The 27993-nt window shown below is 38.6% G+C and overlaps 2 protein-coding genes across 7 annotated transcripts; both read left to right on the top strand.

Moving 5' to 3' along the window:
* The first annotated feature begins 4 nt into the window (after positions 1-4).
* LOC114353899 (AN1-type zinc finger protein 6) lies at positions 5-27278 on the top strand. 6 transcript variants are annotated; one of them, XM_028306043.1, is made up of 6 exons: positions 5-103; positions 2321-2431; positions 13481-13826; positions 15973-16116; positions 25169-25310; positions 26602-27278. In XM_028306043.1, exons 3-6 carry the CDS (start codon positions 13728-13730, stop codon positions 26748-26750), a joined length of 534 nt encoding a protein of 177 aa, XP_028161844.1. In that variant the 5' UTR covers positions 5-103; positions 2321-2431; positions 13481-13727; the 3' UTR covers positions 26751-27278. The 6 variants fall into 6 exon arrangements, with proteins under 6 accessions (XP_028161844.1, XP_028161842.1, XP_028161847.1 ...); XM_028306041.1 differs by having other exon boundaries at positions 2321-2458; XM_028306046.1 differs by lacking the exon at positions 5-103 and adding an exon at positions 111-349.
* Positions 21200-25162, top strand: LOC114353900 (uncharacterized). The gene is made up of 2 exons (XM_028306048.1): positions 21200-24130; positions 24233-25162. The coding sequence occupies exon 2, from the start codon at positions 24272-24274 to the stop codon at positions 24767-24769; it is 498 nt and encodes a 165-aa protein (XP_028161849.1). The 5' UTR covers positions 21200-24130; positions 24233-24271; the 3' UTR covers positions 24770-25162.
* Positions 27279-27993: the final 715 nt, after the last annotated feature.

Raw genomic sequence — 27993 nt, 5'->3', positions numbered from 1 at the left:
ACTGGTCACGTGACATCAGTCTGGTTTTGCAAACGGTGAGTGGAGTGCCTTGTCATCAGTCCTTTGAGTTTTTGGATGATTTTCTTTGGAATTTTTATTCTAAGTGAGTAATTTTATGAAGAAAATCACTGGGTTAGCATGTACTTGTATTTTTTGTGGTGTTTCAACGTGACTATGTGTTGTGCTTTCATATGATGAAATTGTACCTTGTTCCGTGACTAGTGATATGACGCCATTTTCTTCGTGAATGCCAATTACTAAATTCTTCACTACTCTCTTTGTTTCTGTTGATATTCGGAGTCCTAGTGGTTGAACGTATTGTATTCAAGACACAAATGCATGTTCTCAGGTTAATAATCCCATGTTTATTTGATTTACACCCATTTTGTAGTGCACATACTGTACCATCATTCAATAGGTACGCATTTTTTGCATGACACTGCCTTGGTGGAAGGCGTAGATACAGCAGTTTTTTCTTCTACTAACACTGGCCATTTTAACTAAGTAGTATCATTGTTTGTTTCAAAATGAGGTAATTGTACTTATTCGGAGATTAAACTTATCTACCACGGTTGGAGTAAAAAAAGAGGAAAGACGATTATAGCTTCCTGTGATGAAATCAACGTGGTGTCTATGTTGGCACGACCCTGTTGTGTCTTTCACTTTGTCTCACTCATTTTTAATGGATTTGTTTTTATCTCCCCAAGACACTCATAGAAGCATAATTTCAAAATAATATGATGTAAATAGTATGTAGGTTGTGTTTGGTTGCATTGCACAGATGTTCATAGAAAAAAAAGGTGCTCATGATCAATTAAGCCATTAAGGTATTGAGAGAAAAAAGACATCTGCTTACCTGTTGAGTCCTTTATTTAGATCTTCTATAATTGAAACTAGAAGTTAGGCATTAGGGTATGGTATTTTATAACTTCATTACAGTTTTTACTGTTTTTCTTAAATCTTTATTCATAGTTTTCTATGAATATGAGTGTGTATTATTCAAAGATTGTGTACCTACTTAAGTAGAAAAATATTATTATGTGTTTGATTGGAAGATCACTCTTTGTTTTTCCCATACCATTAAAAGTTAACTTTTAATTCTTTATTAGTTGAATACTAAGGTAAAACCCATTAGATTTACAATTTCAATTGTAATTTCATGATTCAAGTTTTTTGACTCTTCCTAAATTAAAAAAAAATAAGAATAATGTATGATGCTAGAGTAGTCAACATAGGCCAAACAATAAATTGGAGTTGTTAATATCTCCATGTGTATTGTTTTATCAATAACATTATTTTTAACTGGTTTTCAAGTCTATGCCCGTAATTACTACTTTTTTGAAGTAGAAAGTTGAATTTTAGACTGATGTGTGTGTTTCTGTCTATATTGACTACATTATGACTTTTTAAATTATTCCATGAACATTCTCAAAGAAAATGTTTTAAGCAGAATTAGTAAAAAAATCTGCATCCTTCTATAACCTCCTTGGCTAACATTAACAAACACCTTGTGTTCCTTAGTAGATGAAAAAACTGCCATATTTTCAGTATAACTACAGGTTTTAGTAATATGTATGTGTTGACACACAGAAAGCATGAGATTTTTTGCATTATTTTGAATGATACTCTCATGGTTTTGATGTACAGAACAAAAATAACATCAACAGCACCAGAAAAAAGCCTTTGTCTTTAAGCTCACTTTGTTACCAAAATCATGTGCTTTCTTTGTTGTTGCCTGTGTAAACATTTTATTAATTCCACTTACAATGACCTGTGATAATTCATTCTCCTTTGTGGTGAACTACCTACCATTATTTCTTTCCATGTGTGCTTGTTAGCTGTAGATAATAGTAACAAACAATATTATTCACCAGATCTTATCAAGAACCTTATTATTCTGAAATAGTGCTTCACTTTATCTATTGCAATTTTCAATGTACGTGTAAAGTGTTTTTGCTTTTTCATTTTTATCCAGTAATTTTACCATGCTTGAATCCATTACATTAGAGTTCATGCTTCCACCAAGCCACATGTTTAGAAACTGGTAACTGGGTCACATGATTCATTGCGTCCAAATGTGTGTTTGGTGCTGACTATACTAATAAAACTCAGTTCGATCAGTCCAACATTTATATAACTCCACCATCTCTGTCATCATGACCATATAAAAGTATGTAATAAAAAATATTTTTTTAGAATAGAAGTTAAATCTATTAACCTCATATTATCACATTCTATCCTATATTGACTTGTTGAAAATACAATGTAAAATTGAGTACATAAATAATATTTATTAACATGATGTATGTATTGTACACAGGTAGTGTAACCATTCATTGTGATGCCGGTGGATGCTGACCTCAACTGCACAGACGTGGTGTCGCCTGCTTGTGAGCTGAAGGGCCTGCGCACTTGGAAAGACATTTGTCTGGTACGGAATTCACTTTTCCAACATCAGGTGAGAACCAGATGGAACCTCTATTCACGTCGAAATACTGTTATTTTTCTGTTGTAGTGACGTAGTTACAATGAACAGTTTTACAACCAAAATGATGACGCAATGCAATGTAAATGGCGTCGCGCTTTTACCTTAATTACACAAAGACATTTCTGAACTCTAATATTGGGCAAATTAGTAAAGATTACGGAATTGCATTCTTTTGCTTTCGAAGTTGTTATTTAATTACGCCGAAAATTAAATAGACCATAACCATTACCTAAACATGTACGTAAGATAATAATTATATTTTTTTCAATGTCAATAGAAATCAGTTTCCTAATTTTTTTAACTAAGCAATAAATTAGCTGCCATGCTCAGAAACTTGGCTCACACGAGTTGTTGTTCAGCCAGCAGTGACACACGGTTCTTTATTTCTACTGCTTTTATTGTTTATACCTTCTCTTCATTGTCCAAGTTTCTTATTGAATCCATTGTTTACTTGTTCCAAATGTGTTTGTTTCATGATTTTGAGTTTAAATGGAATGGACCATATGTTTCAAAAGTTCGGTAACGAATTTGAAGTGCCAATTTGGGGTTGCAAGGGTCAGCTCAGTGCGTAGACTGAGGGGTGAGGTGAGGAATATGTGCGGGCCGTGCCGTGACGCCGCGGCGGGGTCAGCGCCCCGGCCAGGATAATTCGGGGGAGAGCGTCGACTCGCGTCATCGCCCGCGGCGCAAGTACCGAGACTGCTTCACAACAAAAGACGGACTTCGTCCAACTATGCACAGACGGCAATAGAAGACGTTTGGATGCTGTGGTGCTAGTTCTAACGCTTGCGGTTTCTTCTCAAAGTTCTCAATTATGAGGCACATCCATTATCCCAATAGCAGTGAGTAGGAGAGCTTCCCGAGATCAAGAATATCCGAGCAAATCGTTGCACTTGCACACTGCACTGTTCACTTCATTAGCGCCATGTTTAAAATTATGGTAAAATACTAAAGCCGTGATAGTTTAGAAACATTTCATAAAATTATGAGTCATGTTATGTTCTACGGGAAGTTTACAACGAAATTTTAAATTGTTCGCCCTTCCAGAGGAATCTTTGGTGACCCTCTTCGTCTTAGTAGCAGCTCTCGCCGCGACTGCTCTGCCTCGCACCTCCCTCCTCGCTTTGTTTACTCGACCTCACACCGATACGAAAATCATCTTGTCATTGACCAGATTTCAGCAACGCAGTCCGGCGTGAAAAATAAAATTCCTTTTGTGCTATTAATGACATCCCTCCATCTACTTATGCGTACTTGTTTACTTATAATAGGTTGAACGGCCTCCGATATTCGAATATTGACCTTAGTTTTCACTTTCATCCCCGACTGAGTGCAATGGACTTTTGGTTTCNCTATGCACAGACGGCAATAGAAGACGTTTTGGATGTTGTGGTGCTAGTTCTAACGCATGCGGTTTCTTCTTAAAGTTCTCAATAAGATGCACATCCATAATCCCAACCTAATCACAATGAGTAGGAGAGCTTCCCCAGATCAAATATATCCGAGCAGCTCGTTGCACTTGCACTGCACTGTTCACTTCATTAGCGCCATGTTTAAAATTATGGTAAATTACTAAAGCCGTGATAGTTTAGAAACATTTCATAAAATTATGAGTCATGTTATGTTCTACGGGAAGTTTACAACGAAAGGACAATGTTCGTTCTCCATACATTGTTCGCCTAAAGAACCAACAATTTTGACATATTACTACCCGAAAGCGAAATAATACGATTCTGTGTGTAAGAACAATGATTCCTGATGGACACNTTGGTTTCGAAAATATTTATTGTTTTAGATATAGGGATTTGTCTAAGTTTTCCTTGTGCCTTGAATTTCTTATTGACCATTTAGGTATAGGAATTTATTATTTTATTGAATTGCTGGACGATGAAATGCCTATCTTTGTTTATATGTATCTGTATTGTATATCTGCCTAATATTACCTACATATTTTAGTGTATGTGGTGTACTGCTATCTGATGTTGCAGCCGGATATTGGAGTACCTACCTACGTAGCTAAATAAAATACTGATAAAAACCCTAAAATGACGTCTTGATAAGCATTCACAGTNTTTTGGTTTCAAAAATAATTTTTTATTGACCGTTGTGGTATAGGAATTTATTACTTTATTGAATTGCTGGACGAGGAAATGCCTATCTTTATTTATGTATCTTTTTTGTATATCTGCCTAATATTACCTAAATATTTTAGTGTATGTATGTGGTGTACTGCTATCTGATGTTGCAGCTGGATATTGGAGTACCTACCTAACTAAATAAAATACTGATTAAAAACCCTAAAATGACGTCTTGATAAGCATTCACAGGCTCATTTCACAGAATCTGAATAAGTAGTAAAAGGAAACGAACTAGAATCAATCCATATGAGTCACGAATTCACGACGCACGATGAGTGTCCAGTTCGAAAAACATATTAATTTTATCCAGTCGCGGAGATGTTTGTGCGCTGAATAGGTAGGTATTTCGAAGAAGTTCAAAGATAATGGTGTTAATGTGGCGATATGAGTCGAGCAGCGCGCTGTTGTGTGATGTCGAGATGGCTGGCCGAGGCGGCCATGTGTTTATCAGCCCGTGAGCATCGAGTAGTGTTTGTATTGGTGAGTGCGTGCGCGTGTGAAACGGAATGACGCGAATAGTTGCAGGCGGCGGGCGGGCGAACGGCACCGCGCTGCCGCGGCCCGCGAGTGGCGGAGCGCGAGCGCGACCAGTCCTCGCCAGCACGCCGACCGCACAGGAGCTCGCCGCCGCGAGGCCGACATCGCGTTTACTTACCAAAGCCGTCCAGCATCAGGTGCTACTAATGCACCTTATCTCTTTAGATAATAGTGCGAATTAGTGTGCGCGTTTCTCCGTCCGGATTGTAACTTGTGGCTGTGATATCATTCTGTGGTGGGAAGCGCTTTCAAGCGTAGTTTCTACGTGGCCATGGGCTCGCGTTACCACTCGAAGGTAATATTTGTTCGTGGTTAAGTGTGCGGTGTTTTTGTGTGCGTCTGCGCCGTGAGATGCTCGAAAGGAGCCTGTGAGCCTGCTAGACTAGGCTGCTTGAAGGCCGCCGCGTGCCCCGACCTTGATGCCAGAAGGTCAACGTCCCCACGTGTTTTGTTTTGAACTTTGTGCAATATGTAGTCTACACGAGCGACAGGAACTAACTGTATATTTTTTATTTACCAATATCTGTGAAATATTTTATAAGATTTGATAAACGATATTGTCTAATCTTAAGTAGATAGCTTACATTTATTTCATTGGTTGGTTTTATTTTGTTGTTCATTTGTTAATGAGTCGTCAGGTCACGTCATTCTATGTTTATAGGATCCATAAAACAATTACAGGGAAAGGAAGAACTCAAATCTTGATCTTCGAATGTAGAGCCACTACCCAAAGCCTTAGAAATGAAACTTCGTATGCTGATAACTAAGGCTAATTGGTAAAGTAGATATTTATTTATTCCGATAACCGTTATGAATATTTGTTCTTGTAGTTCTTTGTTCAGCTGCTGCTGCTGTTTATTGAACCGCAAATCCTGCGCAATTGGATGAATGCTAGCTTTTGTTAAACAATTTTTTTTCTTATTAGGTAGTTTTTGAGAATTCCGAAATTTATCCTTTTCATATTGGTTGTAGCTTCTTTCAAGTCCAACCAGATTCTTATGTTTTTTTTGTCGAATGGGTAATTCTTGTTATTATTTTGACCAAAACTGCTGAGAGCTGACTGATAAGTAGGTATACCGATAGTATACGGAAATGTAATTTTTTGCCTAAGGTTGATTGTGTTCTTCCAAATGTCGTTTTCGAGCTTTGTTGTCCTCAGTAGCGAACAGTGGTGATTAAAGTGAATGCCCGAGTTTCTTATTTCTTTAGATGAAGAAATGTTAAACTTCCAACCTGCCTACTTTTGTTGTTTAACACACAATTATTTCTTGAGTCATCATGAAAACTTGCTGCGTAAATTGTTGTCTTGTTAAATAGTTATCACCTTACTACTGCGCACTGTTATTGTGGTGTTGATACGGAATTTTAGCCGTCATCATAAAGATACTGGTTCGAATAACAAAATCGAATTCACCACTTAGTTTAATGACAAGATGCCCAGTTTTTTGTTAAATGATTTAACCTTGTTTTGGAAGCAGGTTTGTTTTTGATGTGTCTGCTCGTAAATTTTTCCTCGTTTTTAATTTGGCCCAAACTATTCTAATTATTCAACGAATAAGAAACAATTCGTAGCCACCACAACTAGTAAGTAATGTTTAATGAGCATTGTGTTTCAAACAATGATTGCGCGTCCTTTGTGTGCAATCGGTGCGAATGAAAGAGAGAGCGATATGTGCCGAGCGGTGTTTCACAGCTGCGCTGCGTGTGCGCGATCAGCTGACGCCGCGGCGGCCATCTTGCCGTGCGTGTTGGATTTTCGTCGCGTCATTGTTCGTCTGTGACGCAAGCTCTTCCTTCAAATGCTAATGTCATTGTCCTTCCTGTAGCAGTGATTCGTACTGTACTTGATGAACTAGTCCTTTTGTCGATGCTAAGTTCTAGTTGTCTTCCGTGTTGTTCAGCTGCCACGCGGAAGGAAGGCATGGGTGCGAGACCCTGGCAAGTCTATTTTTGGTAAGTGACGTTTCTGTTTCTGCTAAGACAGCCGTTCTGCGATATCTAGAGACGCTATTTTACTGTTTATTAGTGTTATTTTTGTTTAGACTCTTGCCAAGAAAATGTTTGACCTCGATTAAATAGAGTTCATAATCTGACGCGGAATTTGTTTGACAACATTGAAATTACTTAGATATTTACACATACACAATACTTATAGATGTAGGCCTACTAAGTATGTGCTTGATTGTAACTTAGTTTAACAAACGACACTTTATCACGTTTAGTCACATTGAGTTCGAGAATGTTCTAGGTTTGAAGAATATCTTATTCGTTTTAATTCAAGTCAATAATTTTATCATAACATTTTTATAACTACAGGGTTATCGTGTAAAATACTGTAGTTATACCTATGTATTTATCGTATCGTAATCGTATCGGAAATTCATCAATAATTTTAAATGCAAATGAATCAACTTTTAACATTTTTTCAGCAATTTTATAGTTCGTGCATTATCGTAATAAAAGACCAAATCTAAAACAACACTTACGCAAAAATGCATAATTTTCAATGATATCAGTTGAGTGTTTTAATTGCTAATGATTTACTTACCTAATTTTTTGTTTTAATCAAAAGAAAACATTTGTGTAAATGAATTAACGCTGTACAACTTCCTACATTAGCAGTCTATATATNCTCTTTGGCGCGCTGTCTTCGGGGAAGAATTGCGCGCGCAGATTTTGACAGCGCGAAATACCTACTTTAGTAGAAATACCAAGCCTTAAACAAACGACACTTTATCACGTTTAGTCACATGAGTTCGAGAATGTTCTAGGTTTGAAGAATATCTTATTCGTTTTTATTCAAGTCAATAATTTTATCATAACATTTTTATAACTACAGGGTTATCGTGTACAATACTGTAGTTATATGTACCTATTTATCGTATCGTAATCGTATCGGAAATTCATCAATAATTTTAAATGCAAATGAATCAACTTTTAACATTTTTTCAGCAATTTTATAGTTTGTGCATTATCGTAATAAAAGACCAAATCTAAAACAACACTTACGCAAAAATGCATAATTTTCAATGATATCAGTTGAGTGTTTTAATTGCTAATGATTTACTTACCTATTTTTTGTTTTAATCAAAACAAAACATTTGTGTAAATGAATTAACGCTGTACAACTTCCTACATTAGCAGTCTATATGAATTAGAATGATTAAAAAGGAATGGAAGTAAGACATAATAAATTGAAATAAGTCATAATAGTTTTTTTTTTCAAGTAGAATATTTATTTTTAAACGTCAATGTTATTAGTAAGCATGATTTCTCATAGCGGTCATTACTCCACGTCTCTGTCATTACTCACGGACAATAATACTGATTATTGTCCAGAATTTTACTACAAGAGATAGAAGAACCTACACGGAGAGCCAGATTTTAGTGTTTTTCTTTGCACTGCACGAAATTTGTGCTTCGTACCGTTACTGTTACCGTTGATCGAGTGGTCAGACCTGTATTTTGTTTCAACCCGGAGAAAAATCGAGCACCATTTCTACTCGTGCGGAGGCAGCTTTGGAACTGTAGCATCAAACCTAAATTTTAATTTTAAGTTCATCGCGCTATCTCGAGCCGAGTTTTATCCGTGGGAGGTGGACCCGAATACTCGAATACTAGTCGTATATTGAACCTTATTGACGTTAACAGGCTGACGCGTTTGTAAAACTCTGGAAGCTTTTATTTATAGAATATGATAATTATGGTTTCGTAACTTCGCCAATCATTTTATCATTATTTAAATGTAATAGCTTTTATGTGATTTCTATTTCTTGTAATGATTCGAAAGCAGTTTGGAAACGTTTTCCATTTTAAAGTTTAGATAAAAACGTTAGCAGCCCAAAAATGTGTATTAGTTCGAGGGAGGTAGCTGAGACGTCAAAAAAATCGGGGAACACGTGTGTGGTGTAGGGTGCAGAGGAGGCCGGGCCGGGCCCGCGGCGCGTCTGCAGCGCAAGCGGGTCGCGCTCAAATTGCGTAGCGCACTCCGCAAGTGGGTCACGAGGGCACGGCGCATACACGACGCCCGACCGCGATTATACCCACACAGATACACTATCTTAGACCTTATCTTGTCCTAGACTATCGAAATAGGTATACCGTCAAGAACTTTGTCATTGCATAACATCTCATTGGACGAGGTGAGAATAGCTAAATATATCACGTCAATTAATTACACTTCTGTGGACGGGAGACGCTTTAATAGTTTCGCCAAACATTTGAAAGTTCACATTCACAGAAGATCAAGCGTGAGACTAATCGCGAATGTTAATAAAAAATTGTTAATTAACCCGGCGCCAATGACGTGAAAATAATTGCAAAGACGATGACCCCGGGTCATATTGACCCATACTTCATCGACCATTTTTCAGGAAATTTAACAAGTATTCTTAATTTTAATTACTGTCTATGTTTATAGGGTTCTTTACTGAGCTAATAAAACAAAAATAATACTAATACATAATATAAATCATTTTTTTATTAATTTTTAAACAAAACATGAAAAAATCATGTTTAAAAACACAATGAGTCTATATTTTTTGTTTTTGGTAAAGATTTTTAGTATTTATAGGAATCAGCGATGTTACATAGTGAAAAAGAGATAAAATTAACTTTTTAAATGCAAATACAATGAGATCAGTCTTCTACTTCATCATTCAGAGCCATGGAACTGCTGCAACTGGTGCAGTATGTAATCAAATGGTCTGGGCATGTAAATGTGGCATGACGCTCTTGCCGGCATCGTACTAATGCAAGGTCGAGATTATCCAAATACTGAGTCCACTTTACTTGCGTCTTTTTCACATTCGTTGCCATTTCTAAGTTTTGGCTATTACAGCCTGAAATTCTTCACTCTCGGAATCCGACCATTCTAGCAGCGCTTCATTCTTGCTGGGTCATTTAACAAAGTCATTTTGACTAAAACTTAAAAAAGAACAACATAACCTAGCACTGAACACAAAATAAGCGAATAAAAGTACGCCAAAAAATCACCGCGCCACCGATGACGCCGGGTCATAATGACCCGTTTTAATTTGAAGCCTGTGTATCTCGCTACGCAAGCGGAGTCACACTGAGTTAATTAACGAAATGGACTTAGGGAGGTTGTATCTCCAGCTATACGAACGCTGGAACCACAAAATGGACGCAAAAAAAAATTATGAACGTTTGAGAATGCCTCGGGTCAATATGACCCAGCGTCATTGACGCCGGGNATTGTTAATTAATCACGACAAGATTGCGTGAGAATATTTAAAGTAAACTATTGTTAGTTAAATGTTCAATCCGCTGTTAATTTGGCATCAGAGTTTGGATATCGCTATTACCGTAATGCTATAATTGAACATCACGTTTCCGACTGGACGGTGTTCGTTAGTCGCCTTGGCATACTTATATACTTGCGATATTGTGCGCTTTTAAATTATTTGCTTTGTTTACGAGTTTGCTGTTATACCAACTGTGAAATTTTCGGTTGCTCAAAAGTTGGCCATGCGTATCTTTATCATTAAGAATCTATACATTTAACTTTCTTTTTTATTTAACGCCTCTCAAATGAAAGAAGTTGACTGCCAAATCCTGAAATCTGTAATTGTGTTTGACGAGGCATAATAGTTAATTAAAGCAGTAATAATTTCTTATGCTTGTGCTTTCTCTGATATAGTGGAATTTATTATTTTTAAGCTTTTACGGGTTACATTAGTTAGATCTCTCTATGACTCTACACATCTTAGGTCTCGTCAGACCCCCTTATAGGGAAATACAGTTAGATCGCACTCATGGGCGCTGCAGGCTTTTTATTATTTCCTAGTGTTAGTTTCTTTTATAGTTTTTCAGGGGTAAAACCATATTGACATTTAATTACTATGAATTTCCTACTGAATATCCATAAGATACTTAGATCGGCCAAGGAAATAACTTGATCAGAGATTACCACACCCTCTATTATTATTTTTGTATACTTTGCTTACATTTTTATCTATTTGCCAAAATACATTGTGTAGTTTACATGTACTAAAAGACAAATATAGTGTTGCACGTTGAGTTCTCTTTAATCTATCTTTTATTTCATAAACGTGTGCGAAACTAGTAAGCAGTGAAAGTGTGCAAAACTAGTACCTAACGTAAGCGAATAGTTTTGTGGGCTATTTCGTTTTAGCTGTTCTTGGTCACGCGTGAAACTGGACTTTGCATTGTAAGGATTGCGCTATAGACATGTCGAGTGTGTAATAAAGCGTAGATGCGCGGGCGCCGACGCTTGCACCCCTGCGTGCTGGCCGGTCGATGACTCCCGTCCGAGCCCAATGCTAATGACCTCACCCGGTGCACGCTCTCCACTCCCAAGATTCATAATTGCAATCATTGGTACACATTCCGTGCTACATCGCCGTAGAGCGGGATAATGAAACGTTATCCTACACGACTCATTCTATCGGATCCTATTCGCCGCGCGTTCTAAATGTATTGGTGTCATTATTGAATGATTTATTGTCCATGCATTCATTCTTATGGTTTCAATTGGGTGTGCCTATCTCGATAATATGTACTTTGGCTCTATTTCGGGTGGGAAGTTTGTATCAATTTGAGTTCTAGATATTCAATTTATTTATCAAACAAGCAAATAACGAATATTTACTGAAATTTTGTGGTATTGGAAATTAACACCTGGGATATTATTAAGATAATGTAGTTGTAATTAATTTCTTTATTAGAGGGAGAACGTAATAGAGGAAGAAGTCTGTTAAAACTCATGTTCTCTGTATCAGTAATATTATTATGAATTCTTCTGACTGTTTGAATGTCAAGAATCCTGAATAAATACAAGTGCGTCATAAAAATACGACTCTCTCGGGACGAACTGTTATATGAATCATCTGGTAGCTATGACGTGAAAGGGCATTCGTTTTTGTGAGCATGTATTTCTGCTAACGGTCGTATAGGTATGATGAATCGTACGTTTCGGTTCGTAAACGTGGACGACTATTTTGCAGAAACTAATCATTAATAGTTTTGCGTACTAATAATGCGAGAAATGGCAATCGTGACAATTTTTGTTTCATACGTCGCTAATTCGCTATGTAAAAGATTACTAAGTAGGTACTAAATTATTTAACCTTAACTATCGATGCAATCCGTTTCACCTTGCCGCGGCCCATGCGCTTAGCCAAATGTTGACGACGAGTGTTCGAAGTCAGTCGGTGATATTTATGGCGTCACGTCTTGCGTCGGATAGAAATCACCATGGTGATTGGGTTGGAGTTTTGTGTAACCGTGGGCTGTTGATTTCGTGTTTCCACGAGGCGTTAAGTGTGTTTAGTAGTGTCCCAGGCCAGAGGCGAAGCGGCGACCTTGCGGCGGGACGGCGCGGTGCTCCGTTTCGCGGGCGCGTTCCACTTTAGCCGTGTAGCTCTCTCTTGTTACGCAAACCTGTCGTTATGCATATTATGTTTTACCTCTACGAAATCGTATTCCACGCCTTGATTCCACTTTCTATCAGAATAATCACGCACTCTTGTCTGAAACTAATCATAGGATATAGTTTCAAACTAATGGTAATGGTCATGTAAAACTCACGATCAAGGTCTTGCCTGTTATTAAGTTTACCTTGGTATAAGATTTACGCAAATATGTTGCGAAACGCATCATTTACTGAGAAAACTGTTCCATTCTAAAAAATGACAACAAAGTCATGCAATGCAGAAATACGTAGTTACTTCTACCAGGCCTGTTCATCTCCGCGAGTTTATATCGAAAACAAAACACGCACGATGGCCCACCTACTACTATGGATACTATTCGACAAGGCCTCACATACGAGCGAACATTGACTCACGCACGCGTATTCTTGTGTATGATGGAAGAAAATAAAGAAAATGATGTACTAAATACTGTGCAGTATTTAACTGCCTAAATGATAATAAAAACACAGAATGTACTTTTTTAAGTTGCCTCAAGACACTGAGAGGTAAATAAGTAGTTAATATTATTCATGATAATTCATGCTAAATCATGTATTTCCTCCGCCATTTTCCGCAGTTTGGCACCTCACGTCACATCATTTTACCGAAGTCAGCCCTATAGCTTCGGCGCAGTGCCGATCACTGACGTTTGTCAACAAAATGGTGCTTGACTCTTGAGACAGGCTAAATTACACCATGTTGTTAATGACATTGAGCATACATTTTTTTAAATACCTTCGCGAAGTAAAACTTCTGTACGTAGTACTTATTATTATTCTGTGCTTCTACTTAGTTTTCTTGTGATTTTTCTTTTGTCTCTTAAGGATGGCGATTGATTTTGAATGTGTTTCTTGTTGCAGGGCCCTCAACGATCCTGACAAAGAAGGAACAGTTGGATCACGGAGGCAAGGAAAGCCACCAACCGCGGAGACTGCAAGCCAGAGATAAATCTAAATTAAAACGTTTCAAGTGCAAGCACATTGTACAGTGAGATCATTGTGGACATAGTGTTACGACAATCAAGTGCAATATACAATTAGTGCAATCGTACTTTGACTACGAGTGAAGTGTATAATTGTTAGACTGAAGTGAAATTATTGTGGAACAATGGAGCGTGAATCAAATCCTATGGAGGCGTTGTGCCGTTCTGGGTGTGGGTTCTACGGCAACCCGTCAACAGATGGTCTCTGCTCAGTATGCTTCAAGGTAAGTCGAAGGTCTTGCCCAAAATTTGCTTAATAATTCGTGACTTTGAAGTTTTTGCTATAAAAACGAAGGTGTAGGTTGCATGTAGAGTTCATATTCCGACACACAACTGGCAAGCATGATTAAGATCTGCCAATTGAATGTGAGCGACTCACGAGTCAAGGCATCAGTCTTCTGTAGTATATGCATACTTACAGAATCAGAGTCTATTGTTGAAATCATTATCATACACAAGCCAATATCGTTCTAGATTTCATTATGTTTTTAAAAACAATATTTTACGGGTTGGTTGTATCACTATTCACCACTGGATTTTATCATTTCCTCATTGTTATGATCAGTTATTTATGTACCTTATACCTATCTCATTTCATTATTAATATTAACTATGCGTTTAGCGTTAAGAATGCACCTATTAATATATTTATTATCATTTAATTCATATAAAAAAGGAGATGTTAGTACGTACAAGTTATTTTAGTAGGAACCACAGACTTTCGTTAGTGTTATTAGTAGGTACTTATTATACAACCTACTTAATTTAATTAAGGGAGATTATTTGGGTTTAAAATATCTAACTGTGTAAGTCTGCGTAGATTATTAGGTACTACATGCGTTACTTCGTCATTGAACAGTGCACGTAATGCTATACAGTTACGGGACGACTTATAAAGTAACGGGAAAAAGGTATTTACCTATTTCCCTTTACGAAAACATCGATACAGCTAAGATGACGGCACGTCTTAATTATTGTTAGTGAAGGCTGAAATTTAATATTATGTCGATTTTGTTACTGTTTATGTATTACATTTCGTANATTTCGTCGTGAAATAGTTTTATTATTGTGTTTACAACAATTAGAAATCTAAAGAAAATACGTTTCGACTTATTCTTTTTAAACAATTTCTAGCAGAGGAATAATAACTGTATCTCCTCTTGTGAGACCTGCCTTTGGAGGAAATTGTTTACTGGGATAGAGGGTAGAGTTTTCAAGAAGAAAAATCTACTCGGAAAATCTCTATGGTTTTTTTAAGCTAAAAAGGAGAGCAAATGCGTCACCGGAAAAACAGAACTAGTCTGGGAAGGAAACAACGAGGCAAGACCATGCGAACTGGTTTACGACACTAACAAGTGCTTAACGCGCCGCCGTGACGTCCTTGCGAGAATATGGCGCACTACATACACGTGTAGTGCAGTTACACCAATTTATCTCTCAATGCTTTAAGCCACTAATTGATATAACTTTCTTGCGAGCTACGTGGTAAATATCGATAAATTATTATGATCCCGTTTTGACGAATGCCTAGACAAGATGTGATTCATTGGAGATTGGAAATGGAAATGAAAATGGGTGACACAAAATACCAAATACCTCGCCACGATTTAGAAGATTTTCAGCAGCTAACGCAGCGTTTTCACGTCATTACGTGTTATTTCTGAAGTTAGAGAAATCACGTCGCATTCGTTCGTCATGATGACCTTTACGCCTGTAACTAGGCGTTCGCAGTATGTGACATGTATATCTACGTCAGCGTATCGTCCTTTCTCGATGGCTAAGTGGTGAGAGCTTGAATTTTAAAAACTATGAAATGGGATGGGATGCTCATTGTTGTACGAGAAAATGTGAAATAAAATCATTTTAAATACACAAATGTAAATCAAGTAAGTGGATTCTTGTTCTAGCATACGAACCACAATCACCTCTGTCATTGTCACATTGTATTAATTGACCACAATCAGCCTTGGACTAACGATGTACCTATTTCATGCGATAGCATTGTGCAATAGTTTACATTATAACGTGTTTTTTGTGCGTGTATCAGTGTGCTTACCATGAGTTTACGTTTATAGGTGTGCTCGCTAGAGAGAGCGTCAAAAAAAAATCTATGAAGATTTTAGTTTGAAAGTAGCCGCTTCATTCAATGTAATTTTTTTACGCAGTCGCTAGCGAGCAAACACACCTATTGTTAACTCATGGTACGCACACAGTTGACATAAGGTTGTTTTAATCTGTATTCGTTCTAGTAGTAGTGTTCTGACAAGGGACGAATAGTTCTGTACCTGTGTAGCCCGGATCTACAGCTTGACCGCCATAAAAGCCCAACAAATGAAGGTCAAGTTCTGACAGAAAAATTAACTTTTCCAGGAGGCACTAAAGAAGAAACAGCAACCCCCAGCGACGACGCCGTCGCCCGTATCGGCGCCCTTCGTGCCGGCAGCGCCCACGCCGCTCGCCGCCGCCGCGCCCACCGTGCCCACTCTCCCCGCCCAGCCGCAGGCGCATACAGACGTGAGGCCACAATTCTCTTATTCGATACTAAGCCTGGGTTGCACCATCTTACTTTAACTTTGAAAAACGTCAAAAATCTGTCAAACTTCATACAAAAAGCACCGGTTATCGATATAGTTCGGTCAAAGTTAGGTGGTGCAACTCAGCCTAAGCCTGGCTCGCACTAGTCGAGTATTTAGTCGAGTGACGAGTCATTTAGATTGATAGATAAAAGGTTTATTTGCAAAACACATGAGCAAAAAGTTTAAAAGAGTAGCAGAGAAAATAGTGACATTACAAGCAATATAAAAAGAAAATCTTGCTCTAAGGTGTAAAAGACTTTAGTAGCTAAACGTGTCCGAAAACCAAATAATATTTAGTCGAGTGGGTTACTAAATCGTTTAGGCCCGATTCGACCAAACTTTTATACGAGAATAACTCCTGGTATAACTGGCATATTGACAGTTTCAGTATGGGAAATATGTCAAAACTGACGATTTATTCTGAGATTAATATTACTCTTGTTTGGTCGAATCCACCCTTAGTCGAGCCAATCTATTTTTTTCAATTTTGACAGGCGAGTAGCACCGTCCCAGCTTACCCGCTCACCGGCTAAACGAGTCCCAACCGGGTGGTATACTCGAGTAAAAAAAACACCAATTACTTGTAAATTAACTGTACTCGACCAAAGTTTTTTGCGAACGATTTTTTGGTCAGTAGCAATTAGTTTAGTTACTAAAGGCGAGTTGCTCTACTAAATTACTTGACTAGTGTGAACAAGGCTTTATGCCGTTCTTAGCGGTGCTACATATTTGGGCACAAGTCGCCGTCGCTAGACGCGCCCATACGTGGCTAGAGTTGATCTGCGACTAGTGATAGCCTCTGGCAATGGCACCTTGTTTCCTGAGCTGCTGAGCTTGAATCAGAATTGACAGGAATAAGATAGAATCTTTCATTCAAATTGATATGGATTTGATCCTTTGGGACTAACAAAAATAAGTCCTAGATGGAAGACTTTCTATTTTTCTCTTTAAGATGGTTGTTTTTATCAGAATAAATTTTTATTACCATTGCATTGGGTTACGTCGTGCAACGATTTTTCAATTCATGCACAAATTGTTTTATTTTATTTTATTTGTTTAACAATGTTTCAACAGCATACAACATGTTTTGAATAACATTCACGATGGTATATCCAAAAATATTCTCAAAAGCAAAGAAAGCCTATAAATAATTTTATTAGAATATTCTTCAGTTTGAGATTGGATGTGTAACGCCAGGTTAGTTCTAAAGACGGCTGCTATGCAGTCATTCCATAAATCAGTATTAATGCACGTATTCTCATTGCACAGTATTTCCTCGTTTAGTGTGGCATAGTTAGAACACGCGTAGACTGCCGTATTTGTTTTCTTGTCGTTTAGATAAGTGAGAGCACGTATTACTCGATTTTGGCCGCCTCGGTATTGGACTGATTTCTTTTTAACATGCATGGACTGCACGGCTAACACGTTAGTAAATGCACGTCTTAAAATAGCTGGACATTTATGCAACCATAGTTTCATCGCTCGACTTCGAATGAGTTCTTATATCATTATAGTTGTAGTGTGTGAGAGCCACGTCATCCACGAGTGCACGGCTTCGGAGTTTTAATAAAACATTGGCGCTACTTCTTCCGCCGGGTTTCCTTATAGCTGACGTTAATGTCGTCTACGGAAATCACAATCATTCAATGTCATATTGTCGCTCATTGGACTCGATGTATTTTATGATGCGTCATAGAGTTTGATACAATCAGGTCAGCGTGTCAACGAATCTCATATTGTGTGGAGATTGAGTACCTATGTAGCTACTTATNCCCTCGTATTATAAGTAGCGCCCTTCTGTAAATGTGGTATGGTTGTCCAACGTGGCAAAAGGCGGAACTAATACGAATAATCAAATCAAATAGTTTCAGTACATAGGCCCTTTCCCGGGTTAGTACATAACATACCCCTACACGTCCCAATATAGCTTGACCTACTACCACTTTGGTATGACAACATATGGGCTGGTGCTGAGAAGTGGTGGAAGAAACGACTCCATAGCGCCCTTTCTATCAAAGTCATAGCTGGGAGCTGGGACGGTTCAGTCTGGAAAAGCCAACGTCTTGGAGCGTTTATAACTCAACCCAAAGTGTCGTTCGGCATATGACGATGCACGACGCAATGCTAAGCAGTCAGCATGGAGAGATGCGTCTACTAACTTCCGGTCTTCCGGTTTTTACCATTCACAGAAAATGACGTCATTTCCGTAATAAATTGCGCACACGGCTGACTTGTTCTCTTTTATACACTTTTTTTTTTTGTTTAATGGCAACCAAACCTCTGGGAGGTTTATTTCTGCCAATGTCGAGTGAAAATTGACATAGTTATCAATAGAACGTGGGTGTTTCAGTTCTATTGATGTTTCATGGATTCCGTGGAGTTAAGTATGCCCGAAAGCAGGTTTCAAGACGCCACCGGGTCCAAAGCGGGTTGTTCATACGACAACCCACTCGACACTCGATGCGCGCTCAAATTCGAAGTATTTCAATGTTTTTTATAATTTATCACTTCACTGCACTTTAGAACACAAAATAACACCAAATTTGTACACTAAAGTCCATTAAATAATAAATTGAAACCATTAAAACAGATCGACCATGTTTCCCGTTCAACTACCCTCCACGGAATCTACACTTTTTATAAAGCGCGAGTTAGGAATTGATTTGACTTCTTCAATTTGCCGNGGCTCGCGTTACTTGGTGCGTCAGAACTCTCGGGAGATTACATGCAGGATCCTCAAATGCTGTATACAACATCGTATCAGGTGACGAATCATGGATATACGCGTACGAACCCGAAACAAAAAACCAGTCACGAGTTTGGGTGTTCGAAAATGAATTAAAGCCAACAAAAATTGTTCGTTCACGGAGTGTTGCAAAAAAAATGGTGGCCACGTTTGTCTCCAAAACCGGCCATGTTGCGACTATTCCTCTTGGGGGACAAAGAACGGTTAATGCAGATTAGTATGCTAGCATTTGTTTGCCACAGGTCGTTTCTGAACTCCGTAAAGAGAACTGCAACCGCCGCATCATCCTCCATCACGACAATGCGAGTTCTCACACCGCGCACTGAACAAAGGAGTTTTTAGAGCAAGAAAACATAGAATTATTAGTCCATCCGCCGTACAGCCTCGACCTAAGCCCTAATGATTTCTATACTTTCCCTTAAATAAAGAATAAATTGCGTGGTCAGAGATTTTCATCACCTGAAGAAGCTGTGGAAGCCTACAAAACGGCCATTTTGGAGACCCAAACTTCCGAATGCAATGGTTGCTTCAATGATTGGTTTCGTGTATGGAAAAATGTGTCAAATTTCGCGGAGAATACTTTAAAAAGCAATAAATACATTTTTAAATAGTAATGTTGTTTCACTTCCTTGATTCCCGAAATTTTCAGTGCCGCCCTCGTACTATGGCACCAAAGCTGTAGCACCACTGTGCATCGTAGTATTTGAGTTCTAAAAGTATGTCTTTTTAACATTTACGATTAAACTATTTACTAAAACAAATGAAGTATCTTGCCGAAACATGGCATTTTTAATATGTTTTGGTTAACACGATGTACTTATTGTCGTTCATATACACTGCATACCCAAAAAAATGCACCATGAGTACCTACAAACAATAAAAAGGAATAATAATAACTCGACGCACAGTGGTGCTACAGCTTTGTAACAAATGTTAAGGCAGACGTATTCTGTCAGTATACAGCACCTTTTTTTTTTGGCCGGCACTTTTGATTTTGGACCAAAAATATATGAAACGTTTTTAATCAATATTTTCTTATGACGTTGTCAACGTTGTAAACCGACATTACAGACAACTTTTTTTTTTCTTCAAATTATGGCCTACTTTTTAGCGGGATCTGGGGGCCCCTTGTAACCCCGGGGCCCTGGGCTGCAGCCCAATCAGCCCATAGGTAGATCCGGCCCTGCTGCCTGGGTTGCACCATCTTACTTTAACTTTGAAAAACGTCAAAAATCTGCCAAACTCAATACAAAAAGCACCGGTTATCGTTATAGTTCGGTCAAAGTTAGGTGGTGCAACTCCTAAGCCTGGCTCGCACTAGTCGAGTCATTTAGTCGAGTGACGAGTCATTTAGATTGATAGGTAAAAGATTTATTTGCAAAACACATAGAGCAAAATGTTTAAAAGAGAAGCAGAAAAAATAGTGACATTACAAGAAATATAAAAAAGAAAATCTTGCGCTAAGGTCTAAAAGAATTTAGTAGCTAAACGTGTCCGAACACTAAATATTTAGTCGAGTGGGTTACTAAATCGTTTAGGCCCGATTCGACCAAACTTTTATACGAGAATAACTCCTGGTATAACTGGCATATTGACAGTTTCAGTATGGGAAATATGTCAAAACTGACGATTTATTCTGAAATTAATATTACTCTTGTTTGGTCGAATCCACCCTTAAAGGTAGCATTCGGATCAAGACGACCGCGACGCGAGACCGCGACTCGAGACCGCGACCGGCGACCGCGACCCACTGCTTTATATGAATTAATAGGAAGTGCTGACGGATGCAAGCGACCGAGTCGCGCGACCTGTGGGCGTGGCCTGCCGGCTACTTGCGTCGCGCGACTCGGTCGCTCACAAGGCAGTGCCGTGGCGCGACAGATGCAAATGGCCGTGTTTTCTTTGCACGAAGACGAAATTTTAATAGAATTAGTAAGTAAAAACGCACCTGTATTCGATACGAGATTTCAAGCTTATAAAGATAATACTGTGAGAGACAATATTTGGGAAAAAATTGGAAAAGCATTAAATAAAACAAGTAAGTTCAAATGATACATATTTTTATTAGAAAAGGTACTTATTTTTATTGTTTACAGATGGATGGAATTCAACCGTTTAAGTAGTTTAGTAACTTCTAACATACTGAGTTTCGTATGGGTCGCACGACTCGTGTCGCGAAGATTCGTAAGTAGCTGTCGCCCTGCGACCTGCGACCGGTCGCCGGTCGCGGTCTCGGGTCGCGGTCGTCTTGATTCGAATGCTATCTTTAGTCGAGCCAATCTATTTTTTTCAATTTTGACAGGCGAGTAGCACCGTCCCAGCTTACTCGCTCACCGGCTAAACGAGTCCCAACCAAAAGTATACCACCCGTATACTCGAGTAAAAAAAATACCAATTACTTGTAAACTGTACTCGACCAAAGTTTTTTCGAACGATTTTTTGGTCAGTAGCAATTAGTTTAATGATTAAAGGCGAGTTGCTCTACTAAATCACTTGACTAGTGTGAACAAGGCTTTATGCCGTTCTTAGCGGTGCTACATATTTGGGCACAAGTCGCCGTCGCTAGACGCGCCCATACGTGGCTAGAGTTGATCTGCGACTAGTGATAGCCTCTGGCAATAATGGCACCTTGTTTCCTGAGCTGCTGCGCTTGAACCAGAATTGCCAGGATAAGATCGAATCTATCATTCAATCTATTGATAGATTTGATCCTTTGGGACTAACAAAGTCCTAAATGGAAGAATTTATATTTTTCTCTTTAAGATGATTGCTTTTATCAGAAGAAATTTTTATTACCATTACATTGGGATACGTCGTGCAACGATTTTTCAATTCATGCACAAATTGTTTTGAATAACATTCACGATGGTATATCCAAAAAATATTCTCAAAAGCAAAGAAAGCCTATAAATAATTTTATTAGAATATTCTTCAGTTTGAGATTGGATGTGTAACGCCAGGTTTGTTCTAAGACGGCTGCTATGCAGTCATTCCATAAATCGGTATTAATGCACGTATTCTCATTGCACAGTATTTCCTCGTTTAGTGTGGCATAGTTGGAACACGCGTAGACTGCCGTATTTGTTATCTTGTCGTTTAGATAAGTGAGAGCACGTATTACTCGATTTTGGCCGCCTCGGTATTGGACTGATTTCTTTTTAACATGCATGGACTGCACGTTAGTAAATGCAAGTCTTAAAATAGCTGGACATTTATGCAACCATAGTTTCATCGCTCGACTTCGAATGAGTTCTTATATCATTATAGTTGTAGTGTGTGAGAGCCACGTCATCCACGAGTGCACGGCTTCGGAGTTTTAATAAAACATTGGCGCTACTTCTTCCGCCGGGTTTCCTTATAGCTGACGTTAATGTCGTCTACGGAAATCACAATCATTCAATGTCATATTGTCGCTCATTGGACTCAATGTATTTTATGATGCGTCATAGAGTTGAGTTTGATACAATCAGGTCAGCGTGTCAACGAATCTCATATTGTGTGGAGATTGAGTACCTATGTAGCTACTTTTGAAGATTTACTTATGCATATTTTGGCTTCTTATGAATTATTTAGACAATAGTTAGAAGCATAACCGTATTTCTGAGAGTCAACATGTTAAAGTTCTTACTATTTTTTAATTTGCTTTCAAGATTCTTCACAAGTCGTAACATCCATCCACGTTTCTCACTTCTTAAATGATGATTATATGCATAGTAACAGCGATCGTTCTGGAGCAGTCTCACAATGAGTGAGCGACCTTGCTGCTATCATTTGCGACAGACGCTTTACTCAGTAAAGCAGTAAAATTTACTGCTTTGTGCATCAGAGTGGAAGATGCATGTTCTAGGTAGACCTTACGTCACACGTTTGCGACGTTAACTGAGAACGGCTATAAAAAAGATTATGCGCCACATTGCATTCAATGATAACATATTTAAGGTTCCTACAAAATGAATTGATAACTCCCCGATAAAACGTATTTAGATTATATCGTGTCCCATATACCTAATTCGCGTTTATTTGGCATTACTGTCGTCCATATTTATTTTGATAAATTCGTCATACGTGTATGGCCTATTGTTACTTGTATGCCAACAATTCACATTGTTAGTTTTGCATTAATGTTGCTAATATGTAGAGTGAGTTTCATTGTAATAATATCTTATCGTTTATGACTACTACGTATGGGCAACGTAAAAAATAAACCATTTCCGTCATGATTCTCGAAAATATTGATGTTAATATTATTAGGTATGAGTCATACAGTTGCAGCTGGGCAATCCCTATTACAGTCCCGTTGGTGACTGTGTGCTTCCAGGATATTTGCGAGATATTCTAAAAACAACGTATGTTTTAAGTAATTTAGTCGATGGTCTTCCTGCTTTGCTTAGTTATGGCATGACTGTGAGACTGTAGCGTATGAAATTACCTGCTTTCCTTGCCGTTGGGGTTTTTGTAAAGTTATTGGTTTATGGTTAGGTGCCTGATAGTTAAGTACAATCTATGCTATGATTCAAATACAAACAGTGGAGCGATATGATAATTTTAAAAATAAACTATCACCTCTAAAAATCGTCCTGAACAGAAACAAAAATGGAGGAAACTTATCAACTATCAGCTTCATGATGGATTTCATGAGAAAAATAGCCTTCAAACCTCCAATCTAGTTCACTATATATTCTTAGGAGGAGTTCCTCCACAAAACAGACTGACTGGGCCTTATTATCGAGTTCGAGTCCAAGTTATTCATATTAGGACGATGGCATGATTCGCCTTGGGCTCTCGAGGTCTTCGTACTACATTATTAAAATGATTGAAATAAAGACATAGACTAATATTAGCAGCACGCACGAAAGAAATATATATGTATACCTAAGTAATTTTAAAGTAGTCTCGATACTAATTCAACTCCTCCAAATCCAGAGTTCTCCAAGACAATACCGCGACGTACAAACTTTTTGAGTATTGTCTATGTTTGCACGAAAAACTTTAAAATGCGAATTTTATGTCAAATAGACATTTTGCATACAGTAATCAAAGTCACAAAAATATTATTTCTAAACGGTTTACTTGTATCGGATTAACAGTAAAAAACTAAAATATACACCTTTTTATCATGTTAATTTTTAAAATGTAACATTTTTAATCCCTTTTATCTCCAAGTCCAGACTTTGAGATGAGGGGCTTATTTACATCGTAAGACGTGGTAAGTAGGAGCGTTGTGTGCTGTAGGGCTCGATTCCTCCATCAATTTATTAGAGCGTTTGCATCTTACAGTCACATGACAATAAAAACTTTGCATTTCCAGCCAAGATGTCCAACCTGAAAGCAACAAAAAATCTTAATAATGGAAAATGACCCTAGCAAAAAAGAGTCCAAAGGTAAAAGGATACTGAAGAAAGCAATACGTCGCAATAGTAAGTCCAACAACAACAGCCAGAGCTCCGCCATGGAACAAAGTGTCGGTGTGTCGCGCTCGAAGAGTTTCGAAAATAAGCGTCTGTCCATCGAAATAAACGACAGCTCCCCGCTGCCGATGCCGGACGGGATGAAGGAGAAAGTCGAGCACGACATGCCGCAAAAGCTGAAAATAGACGACAAACTATTTCCAAGCCAGGACGGCCCCTCGGACGAGGTGAAATTGAAGAAGGTTGTGGAAATACAGGAGAGCCGCAACGAGATCTTTGGCGAATCGGCCACTGCGTCTAAAAACGGTTCCAAGTGCCGAAACTCCCCGAGACTCGAGAAAAAGGACGACCGCGTTTCTGAAATGGATCCTAATAAAAAGAGTCTAAAGAGGGTTCGTTTCATTACTAGTCTCGTATCGTACCTTTGTGCCGAGTAATTCAGTTAATGCGTAGATGGATTACATGCTCTCACGATAGCTTCACGTGCCCTTGCAATGTGCCGTGTATACTGATACATTGTTGTTATTCCAACTGATTGTTATTTAATTCATCATTGTGTAATAGACTCAGCTGTATAGTAGTTACATGCATTACTGTGACTCCTCTACAAGCGGGTGTCACAACGCATCTGGAATATCTTAAAATATCTTCAGTTCAGTTGTACTACAACAAATTCCGGATGTCTCTTTGTGTGGCTGTGAATGAATATTGAATTGGTTGTTGAATGGAGTATTCATAGATTCAAATTCATTCATTCGTGCTTTATGGTTTCCCTGATTAAAATTTTATTGGTTTTATTGATCTCGGTGTAATTGTTACGTTTGATGCGATTTCAGAAATTGGAAGAGGAGAGTGGAGCGGGCACCAGCGGCACGAGCACAGGCACCTCCGACACAGACGCCGACGACAAAGACCCCAGCAAGGACAAAAAGAAAAAGAATAGGTGTGCCGTCTGCCGCAAGAAGGTTGGACTCACAGGTCAGCATCTTTTTGTTTTAAAATAATACCTTCATTTATATCGAAAAGTAGAGAGTAATGAGATTCACAGAAATGATAACGATTCATAAACTTTCTACATGACTCTGGTATTTTCGAGACGTGTTACATATTGTTGTCTTAGTTTCGACTGACGCAATGCAATGTCATTCAAGTCACGTCGGTGAGCAAACTTGTTGTTTTACCAATACTCTCCATGCTCGTATTTGTAGCGATATGAAATGGATCAATAGAATCTATCAAACCTAGTTGATTGTGAAAATAACTGTTAAATCGTTCTTTGTCATATATCTTATTTACATGTAAATATTCCATTGGAGGTGTTTATTTCTTCACGGAATAAGTTCTCTCACAATTATTTATGTTTTGATATCTTTGACCCTAACCTGGGTGGGTTAAACCCATTCAGTGATTTGAACAAATATACCAGATATTAAGATGTCATAGACATGAATGGATAAGATGTCATAGAAATGAATGGAAGTCGAGTAAATAGGCACATAAATTCGTCCGCTGTGGAGTATCTGCTAAATCAATAGTAAGCGCTCGTGATACCACACGCAAATAGATTTGCGTCACGTTATCTCTTCTATTACACTTCAGCATTTTTATCACTAAGGAAAATTTTTAACTGATTCTTATTATGATATTGTTGCAACACATTTCATCATTTTAAAACGTTTGACTTTTGCAATTGCTTTTATGGACACACTCAATGTGCACAAAAACGGTCCTTGATCTTGGGTTAAGACTTGAAATAACAGCAAAGTAATCAAAATTAATTTCAAAGATTTTTTTGTTATTGATGAACATTATTTTCATTCAATTAAGTTTTCTAAAATAGGTATCCCAATTGAATGAATGTATAAATTTTTCAAAGTTATTGAAAATTTACTTTTTTCAAGTAAATACATTTTTATTTCGGTTCGAGATTAAAAATTCGAGCGATATAAATGATTTTTAAGATGATGCTATTTGTATAAAACAGTGGTTCTTAACCGGTGGTCCGCGGACCACTGGTGGTCCCTGGAGGCATTCCAAGTGGTCCACGAAGTGCACTTGCACACCTTGGTCAAAACCACTTTTAACTGATTTTTGCAGTAAAACTGGTTTACTTTTGACCGATTATGAGGTGGTCCCTGATAAGACAGTTTGGTAAAATGGTCCCTCATGACTTAAAGGTTAAGAACCACTGGTATAAAACAAAAACATAGCATGTGAACGCTGGGAGGGTTACCTGGGTTAGGTCTGATCGGTGGTTGTGGTTGGGCAGGGTTCGAGTGCCGCTGCGGAGGGCTGTTCTGCGCCGTGCACCGGTACAGCGACAAGCACGAGTGCTCGTTCGACTACCGGGAGCTGGGCGCGCAGGAGATCCGCCGCAACAACCCCGTCGTCGTGTCGCAGAAGATACACAAGATATGAGCCGCTTGAGCCGCCCGCCCGGCCCTCACCGCACCGCGCATACATACCTTTATGATTTACTCTAAATAAACATTCGATCGAGTTTGTGTCTCTCATTTACGATACGATTTGACTGATGGNACTGATGACATCGGTGGCGTGTCATCGGCCTCGCTAGCCACCTCGACAGACTTTCGGGCTCCGGTCGCAGCTTTTCCGAATAAATTGCGTTATAAACTTTTACTGATTTCAAAACGACCCAATCAGAAATGCAAACTCGATCTGTTACTATATTTAGATTTATTTGTGGCGAGAGTTTACTTTTAAATTTTTATTAAAAGTTGTAGATAATGTTCGTTTCGGGTAGGAATTTCAGGATTAATTTTCGAGGTTATAAGTAGAGTTTGAATATGTCCATTCACCTCCATTGTAAATATTAGATATAATTAATTATAGAAACAAATCCTATATATTGTAAAAAAATTAAACTCCAAAAAAAGCTACATTGTTACGATTCCAAGGAGAGCATAGCGTGCTTCACATAATCGAGATAACAATCGTAAGCTGACGCTCAAGGAGCGGGGCGGCGGCCCCGCGCCCGCTCGGCCCGGGCGGCCCGCGGCCCGGCCCGGCCCGGCCCCGGCGGCCCCGGCCAAGCCCGGACATGGATCGACATCATCTGCAAATTGTTAGTACTGTAATTTTGGTTCGGGAAGTCGTCGCTTTCTTATTTGTCTAACATTCGGCATAAGTGACCTAGTGTTTAGCGAGATTGTGGTGTGTATCGGCATAAGGCGAGCGCGCGCGGAGGTGCGGCCCGCTGCGGCCGGCGGGCGACGGCGACGGCCCGCTGCGGCCCGCCGTGGCCCGTCGCGGCCCGTCGCGGCCCGTCGCGACCCGTCGCCGCCGCCGCCGGCCGACGCCCCGCACCTGCCTCGCTCCGCTCTTTGTGTGAAAATTTAAACATAGTTATACATATTATAAGTAGTCGACACTTTATATTATTACACATTATATAAGTAGGAAAGAATTATTTAGCTTTTTCTTTTAATCACAATATTATTCAAAATTGTAAGTTGTATTATGTAACTAGTTCATTTTAATGGTGAAGTTGAAACAGTAATACTTTGTATTGGTTCGATCGTTGTCGCAGTAAACTAACTGATTGGTTGGACTTAATTATTTAATGACTTTTGTTGTATATTTTGTTAGGTCATTGATTAATTTTGGTCTTTTGCTTGAACATAATCAGATAAAGATGATG

The sequence above is a fragment of the Ostrinia furnacalis genome, unplaced genomic scaffold (genome assembly GCF_004193835.3).
Source record: "Ostrinia furnacalis isolate ACB-3 unplaced genomic scaffold, ASM419383v2 OfSCF1862, whole genome shotgun sequence".
In the NCBI taxonomy this organism is placed as follows: domain Eukaryota; kingdom Metazoa; phylum Arthropoda; class Insecta; order Lepidoptera; family Crambidae; genus Ostrinia; species Ostrinia furnacalis.
This window is presented reverse-complemented; position numbering and strand designations above follow the sequence as displayed.